The 8,469-nt window shown below is 38.9% G+C and overlaps 1 protein-coding gene across 1 annotated transcript in view; it reads right to left on the minus strand.

The window, feature by feature from the left end:
- Positions 1–7,152, minus strand: part of LOC104952439 (filamin-B-like) — a 36,065-nt gene extending 28,913 nt beyond the window's left edge. Inside the window, exons 1-9 of the mRNA XM_010779258.1 lie at positions 7,015–7,152; positions 6,561–6,696; positions 6,271–6,368; positions 4,502–4,649; positions 3,670–3,788; positions 3,209–3,283; positions 2,813–2,975; positions 1,379–1,579; positions 1,063–1,200 (exon numbers count right to left, since the gene is read on the minus strand). Of these exons, the coding sequence (XP_010777560.1) occupies positions 1,063–1,200; positions 1,379–1,579; positions 2,813–2,975; positions 3,209–3,283; positions 3,670–3,788; positions 4,502–4,649; positions 6,271–6,368; positions 6,561–6,696; positions 7,015–7,152 (1,216 nt within the window). The remainder of the gene's footprint in view (positions 1–1,062; positions 1,201–1,378; positions 1,580–2,812; positions 2,976–3,208; positions 3,284–3,669; positions 3,789–4,501; positions 4,650–6,270; positions 6,369–6,560; positions 6,697–7,014) is intronic.
- Positions 7,153–8,469: the final 1,317 nt, after the last annotated feature.

Genomic DNA, 8,469 nt, shown 5'->3' on the forward strand with positions numbered 1-8,469 from the left:
ACACACACACACACACACACACACACACACACACACACACACACACACACACACACACACACACACACACACACACACACACTTTAGAGAACGTCCGGACATTTTGGAAAATATATTCTTTCGCCATCACTCTTTATTAAAAGAGGAATAGTTTTGGCGAAAACTAAAAGGTACCATGGGGTCCAATTATAATTTTCCAAAGGGGGGTTCATTCAGATGTGTATCTCACACTGCACTGTAACTGTGATTCATGTAGCTTTGCTTTTAAATGAGTGTTTTTAAATGTCATTTTATACAATTGCTTTTAAATGAGCGTTTTTAGATATCATTTTATAATATGTTTCTTAAATGCTATTAATGTCTTTCATTTTTGTAAAGCACTTTGAATTGCCTTGTGTTGAAAGGTGCTATATAAATAAACGTGCCTTTATAGGCATTGATTGAAGTTTTTTCTTTTTTTCTATTAGAAAAATGTATATATTATCTAAATACATTTTTATCCTTTTATTTATTAACTAAATACTTCTCCTCACATGATAAGTAATACAATTTATACAACAATCAATAACATATTAATATAGTCAATAATAATAAATAAAATATTTATTAAAAAAGGAAAAATGTATCTTAGGAAAACTGATCATGCCTCTGCATTTACCTTTCATAAACAAATGTGAAATGAAGATGTATCCTCTGGGGATCAACCATGTCTGGATAAATGCCACCAACACCATATTTCATTTTTTTGGTGGCAATTTTGGAAATAATTACATCAATTTTGGGGGGACTTTCCAGCGCTCTGGAGTTATTGGAAGTCTAAAAGAATCCTATGCAGCACTGGGAACTAATTGTACAAACAGCACCAGCCACAAATAACACACTTAAATTAGTGTAGTCCTATCTTTATCTGCAGTTGTGCAGACATACCAGTTTAACAGAGACAACAGAAAAAGGTGCCAAAGATTCCACTGTCGCTTTCAGGTTAAAATGTCAATGTTGTCAATAAAGCTTCAAATGTTTGGGTGTAGTCCTTTCAATTAACTCTGCAGTGTAAACACTCACTGGGTCCTTTGACGACGACCTTCAGCTCTCCACTGCCGGCGTTCTTGGTGTCCACCTTGAAGTCCCCGACCTGCTTCACTCTCATTCCTGCCGGCTGCAGCCCCCGCCCCGTGGCCCGGCACGCCCCCGGCATGCAGGCTGCTCAGACCCAGAGAAACACACACATCAGGAGCGGAGACGCATTACAGGAAGGTTCAGTAGGGCCATGATTATTTTACCATACACAGCATTTAGCCGACTTACAATAAATACAATCAGCCGTGAAGATAAAACAGCAAGGATACTGCAAGTTCATTAGCTTAAAGAAAGGACTCACCGGGGCCCACATCCACGCTGAAGGGGCTCTTGGGGATCCCCGTCCCTCCGAAGCTGACGGTGACGGTGTGGGGGCCGGCCTGGGTGGGCTTGTATGTGCAGCGGTAGGTGCTGTCGCCCTTGTCCTCCATCATCACCTCCACCACGTTCTGCCGGCCCTGAGGGTCTCGGATCATGGCCGTCACGTCCCCTGTACCAGCCCCTGCTCAGAAACATCACCAGTCAGCCTTATACCTCAGTCACTGCAGTAACTTGAATATATTGAAATGGTGAAAACACATCACCCATGCTGAAAATATGATAACAGATAGAGAAATGTTTTGTTAAGCCAGTAGAAGAAATGCTCAGATCTTTTAGTTCAGTAAAAGTTGCGCAATTATTAAGTAAGTAAAAGTACAATAGTATTAGCATTGAAAAAGTAAAAGCACTCAACCACAGCTGATAAAGATGGAGCTCATCTTAACCTGAAATTATTTATAAATGTGAATGTATGTCTTATGTAAAAGAACTAGTAAAAAAGCTAAACTAAAGCTTCAAATAAATATATTGGAGTATAAGTCTAGAGTAGCATGAAATCAAAAGAAAAAGTAGCGGGAAATTGAACTTAAATACCGAATTATAGTAATTTAAACAGGGGTAAAACATTAACAGCGTGCGCTGCCATTCAGGGGGAGAAGGTTTAGTTTGAATGTGACAACATCTCTGTTTTTCTGGAAACAGAGGGATCTGCACAGTTTTGAATGACATCTTTAAAATAAAAAACATTACGATTTCTGAACTACCGGCACCCACTGAGCTGAATCTACAGTAGCTATTAAACTTACAAACAAATAGGTATTTGACCAAAGGGTAATGTTGTGGTATATAAAAAAATAGGATGAAAAGATTTTTTTTTTTTTTTAAAAGATTAAAAGAAAGATACGCTTAACATCTTAAAAAAAAAAACTTGATGCAGCAGGTTTATAAAAAAACAGAGGTGCACAACAGTGCTTTTGTGCTTTAAGCGACAACAAAAATGACATCATTTGTATCTCAGTGATACTCCAGGAACACTACAGCAAGCATACATCTTATCGAAGGATTTAAATATGATTTCACTTTCAGTGGAACTGCAGGACAGAGTCCACAAAAATGTCTTATCTTAACGTAACAGAAAAAGTTCCTCCTTCTGCTGTATAAATAATGTAATAAGTAACTAATAAATACTGTGACTTCATTTGTAATGAGTACAGTAGAAAGGAAAAGCTTTTACTCAGTATTCCTGACAAGCTGACTCATGTCAAGAAGCCTCCGGTGTGTGTTACACAGAGAACAATGAGCGGGGGGAACTGTCTGTGTGTGTGTGTGTGTGTGTGTGTGTGTGTGTGTGTGTGTGTGTGTGTGTGTGTGTGTGTGTGTGTGTGTGTGTGTGTGTGTGTGTGTGTGTGTGTGTGACCTGCAGTGTAGATGTCGAAGTAGGTGGGTTTGTTGGCGATGTTGCCCACAGATTCGACTCCCGGGCCTTTCACTGTGACCTTGGAGGCGTCGCCCAGCGCCTTGTCCACGCTCACCTCAAAGGGACTTTTGGGAATCTGCTGGCCAGCAAACATCACCGTTACCTAGGAAACAAAAACAAATGACATTGATGTTAGAGCATGAATGATAATGATAAAACTTCCTTCCACAGAATTTCAGATCTTAAATAGTTAAGTAATGAGTTAAGTAGCTAAGTTTGAATTTAAAAACAATTTTACTCAGTTGTATGGCAAAGAAAAAATACATTAAGAGCTAAATACATTTAACCTTTTTTAATGTATTTTTACATGTTTACAGAAAGAGAAATGACCCTTACCTTGTGAGTTCCCATGACTTGAGGAATATACGTGACGCTGAGCGTCTTCTTGCCCTCATTAGGCTCCGCCTTCAGCTGTTGGACACAGAGAAATACTGTTTTTAGGACTAAACGAACAGCCAAATAAGCTTATCACATCTCCCCCAATTTAGAAGAAACACAAAAATATATACTTTTAAATAACATTTGACTGAAATTAAGAAATGTAGATGTTTTTTCCATTTGAAGAAATTCTCATATAGAAAATAAAAGTAATATGGTAATGAAAAATGATATTAAAGTAAACATAATAACTCAAACTTAACTTGAACAAAAGCTAAAATGAAACCTCCTCTTGCATCTGTAGGATTATCACATGATAGTTTTTTGAATGTTTTTAATCACTGACAGACCTGGGAGTTGATAAACATCGTTTCTCAATATGGCTCCTATATATCTCTACAGATATTCTGGGGCCGTACCTCCTCTCTGGTGCCGTCGGGATGGTCAAGGTAGACGGTGACCTGCCCCTGCCCGGCGCTGAACGTGTCCACAGTGAACACGGCCGGACGCAGCACCCGGTTCCCTGTCGGCTCGATACCTGCAGGAGAACACAACAACACACAGTCAGTAAACATTAATGTTACTTCTTACTTACTGCATCACTTACCTGCTGTATATCTGCACTCACATACGAATACATATAGATAGTTATACTGCTGACCACACTGCAGTTCTGACCTTAAGACAATCCATATTTATCAGTGTAACTGTCTGTATAAATCTGATTATATATATATATATATATATATATATATATATGACACAGACTTTTGGCAATATTCTACTTTCTGCACTATATATTGGAGCTTTTTCATACACCCTAACTCTTGATTCTATATTCATTTAACAATAATAATAATATAATGATAAAAACTTGAAAATAAATCCAGTTTCAGATCCATGAGTTTAAAAGTACATCAGCGGTCAAAAAAATATAATATGTGACGTGGTTTGGTGTGTGTGTGTGTGTGTGTGTGTGTGTGTGTGTGTGTGTGTGTGTGTGTGTGTGTGTGTGTGTGTGTGTGTGTGTGTGTGTGTGTGTGTGTGTCAGATACAGAGTGGCTTTCTTTGTTCACACTAACAGCTGCTCACTTCCTCACATTGTAAGACAGACCAGTGTTCCATTAGCATTCACACACTCGGAGGAATAGGTCACACACACTTTTTAAAATATATCTGCAAAAATATAATGAACTATGAACAGTGTGTGTTCTATTCAACCATTTAGTTTTTCAGTTTTAGTGTGTGCACCTGGTCCGTATGCGCGGGCCTTCTTGGGGTTGAGTTTGGGTTTGAGAGGGGCTCCTGGCTTCAGTTTGGCCTTGGGGAACTGAGACAGGTAGGTCATCACCGACTGCTCGTCCACACTGGGATCCATGATCTCCTCTGGAGTTATCACCTGCACACACACCAAGACGGGTCAGAATTAGGATAATAAACTTACCTAAATCTGTTAATCATTCAAAATCCCTAAAATCAGATTTGGACTGTCAGTGTGTATGTGGCTAATCTCTTTTATTTAAATTTAAAAAACAAAAAGATCAGACAGATGGTACTTTCTAATTCGATAGTAATTGGTTTCTGGTCAATCATTGTAATATTTTAGAAATGATTTGAAGAACATGAATATCCATAACAAATACCAAATATACAGTAGTAAATCACATTTTATTTCATGTATTTAAGTCAACTTTACTTTAAATCAAAATGAAATTGTTGCTGTCTATAATCATCTATGATACAATATATCAAATATAATTATTTCACATGACAAACTAATGATAAAACACTATAACAACAATTATAGCATTAATAATAATTAGGAAACATCACAATTGATCATTTCAAGGTTTTCCTTCACAGGAAAATAGGGATTTAGTAAAGTGTTGTACTATAAATGAACCATTTACTAAAGATGATCATAAAAACCTTTCCAAAACAAACTTTGCTTCTCCCCGTGTTGCCGAGACCCAGAGCTACTAACTGAAGTAAACCGTTGATGTGAATCACTAGAAAGCATTTATTGACACATATTATCCACATTGCAGCGATACGAAGTGAAATGAGGATTAGGCACTTTTCCCTTTAAGATTTCCCTTCATTGAGACCAAAGAGCCCAAAGCAGAAAAGGCCGGTATGTGGCAGGGAAGTCCTGAACTCTGTCACACCATACAGTCCCTGTCCTCTTATTCTGATCAGGTCATTTCCCCCACACGTCACTCTGCTTCACATGCTCAGCTGTCGGATATTAAAAAAACTCTTTATAATGTCAGATCTTTGAATGGAATTAACTAATTTTCCACCATCATGGGTGTGAGGTTTCTCAGTTTTGTTTTCTCTGGAGGAGACTTCCTGTGGGTGTCAGCAGACTAACAGGAAGCAGAGCATAACGTAATGCAGCCGTGGCACAAATTACCATTCCACTATGAATATGAAGTCAGATTTCTTCACTTAATAACTGCTGGAGTTGTTCTATATACTGAAGGAAGGGCTTAAAAGTGAAGTGACAAACATAAGCTTTAATATCTGCAGCAGTTATTCCAAAGTGACATAAATACTTTCCTAATCATTTCCCCAAGAACAGTCTTTTGTTACATAAGCCATTATAATACATTTCCGTTTAAGCTCAGGTTGCATCCTCTTGCTTTAAAACAAACATGTGTAAACCAAACAGCGTCTGTGAGGAGCTGCCAGCGACTGTTGACCTCTGGAGGAAATCACAGCAGAGCTACTTCTGTTCTGAAAGGCTGCACCACTCAGAGATAATGTGATGGTCATCAGCTGTTTGCACAGTGCAAGATGCAAAGCCCCTGCATCTAAATTTATTAGAGCTTAGCATTGTTAGCATTCAACGCTACAGTAATAATGAATTTAATTTGTTATATTCGTTATTTTCTGTTATAAATTAAATTAAAAGGGAAAAGTCTGTATGTCATGATTTAAAAAATGTAATACAAATATTGAATAATACAAATGAAAGGTAAACAAATGTAAATGTGTAATTTAAAGCGGAATCTAACCTGCGGGATGCCCAGCCAGTCGTCAGCCAGCTGCATGGCCTCTGTGGCGTTCATCACTGGTTTCACTGGATCCCAGGTCTCCCAGTCGGGACACAGGCCTGCAAACACACACATAATTTATTAATATAAATTATTATTAAATTATATATAAATAAAATAGATACATAAGTAAAAAATTGTTTTGTATACACACACACACACACACACACACACACACACACACACACACACACACACACACACACACACACACACACACACACACACACACACACACACACACACACAACCTGGTGCACAGCTGTCCACCAGCGCTCCCAGGGCCATGCCGTTCCTCCAGTCCTTGCTGAAGTTTTTGATCGGCATGTCAGGGACTTTGTTCTGGATCCAGCCCAGCAGACGCTGCTTAGGTGTCTTTGACTCTGCCTGCAACAACAAGCACCAGTCAGTCACATTTCTCACAGCGGTTTGTAATTGTGATGTATTGTCTTTTTAATTTTCAGGTTATAAAATTAATTTTTTTTATTTATGTAACAATGAACATGTTTTGTTTGCTTTGTGTTGTCAATGAGTGTATAGATTGTAATGTCTCTTTAAAAAATGTGAGACCATCCACAACGTTCTCAGTGTCCAATTACCCAAACACGACATTCAAAGAATTTTCAAATAATTCAACATAGCACCTTTATTTATTTTTTCTGAAGTCATGAGACAAATACAAGTCAAAATGAAATCTTCTGTTACCTCTTCTTCCTCGCCCTCCCAGACTGGCATGGAGATGGAGTAATGCAGAATCAGAGTCCAGATCATACCCAGGATCAGCTTCAGGTTGCCGTCCACGATGGCTTTAGAGTCTGAAGAAGGAGGGGAGAATTTTAACATACATATATAAAATATATATAAAAGTATTTTTAAAGGCCTTGTGACCCTACGGCGTGGTCAAATTCCCAAATCATAAGTTGAGAGTCCACTTTAGCAGTATGTAACTGAGGAAAATAACTTTAATGATAATAAAACATGATTGACATTTCAAGTCTCATTGAGCTGATTTTCTAAGCATATAAAATAAAAAAATAACAGGGGCCACCGAGAAGGTTAAACATGATTAAAGTAAAATCGAACACGACAAAACTCAGGGAGAGAAAGAAAATAATATGATATCGAGATATTAACAACTTCATTTAAAGGTCCCATGTCATGGCCATTTCTACTGATCATAATTCCATTGTTGGTCTACTAGAATAGATTTACATTGTTCAATGTTCCAAAATCACATTGGTTTCTCATACAGCATCTCTGTATAGTATGTGGATTCACTCTCTGTCCTAAAAGGCTTGTTTGAGCTCCTGCCCCCACCTCCCAATGAGCCCACTGTGCTCTGATTGGTCAGCTCGCCCACTCTGTTCTGATGAGTCCACCACCGTTACAGCGGAACATCAGTGGTTATGGCCCATTCCCATTCCCAAACCGCACCCTACACCTCCGTTTGCGCGTTCACGCTGAGGGTCCGCCATATTGAGGGCTGTTACAAAGCAACGAGTGTGGAGCGGTGTGAAGGGGGAGTGGGCTATCAAGCCCTCAAACAGCGAGTCTGCAGCGGTGCTGACTTGAGACCGGTCTCTACCTGACCGGAGTCACGCTGTGTGTGTCAGTCAGGAAACAAGCTGTTTACAAGTAGTTCCAGCAAACATCCACTTATAAACTGCGATGTTAACAACCTCATGATAACCTCATATGTTTTTAACTTAGGATCATACCTGTGTTTAGTCTAGAAAAAGGTAAATGTGTTCATTTTATTATAAAGTTGTGTATATTTACAGACCGTTGCAAAAAACTAAGAAGCTTATAAACATCAGGTTTAAAACTAAAAGAGCTTTGAAACACAATGAAAGATGTTTGGAGTTTTATTTGAGTTATTCATTTAAACTTTTTGTCTAAGAGATGCTGATTTGAAACCGTTGTTACATACAGTTACGGCATTCCCTGTTTCTGCCGGAGAGAGGGGATGCCGTCTCAAAGCTTGCTGCTGTATTTACTCCCTCCATCCGACAGGAGGGAGCCTCGTTGAGCTGCGAGTGTGGCTACAGACGGAGTTCACTCCGTTACGGAGGGGTAGGGTCGAGGGAGTGGTTTGGGATTGGGCCTAAACCACATGTGCAATATTACAAGGCCCGAAGCTGTCAGTCCACAGTGACGAAG

The sequence above is a fragment of the Notothenia coriiceps genome, unplaced genomic scaffold (assembly GCF_000735185.1).
Source record: "Notothenia coriiceps isolate Sejong01 unplaced genomic scaffold, NC01 NC01_scaffold00020029, whole genome shotgun sequence".
Classification (NCBI taxonomy): domain Eukaryota; kingdom Metazoa; phylum Chordata; class Actinopteri; order Perciformes; family Nototheniidae; genus Notothenia; species Notothenia coriiceps.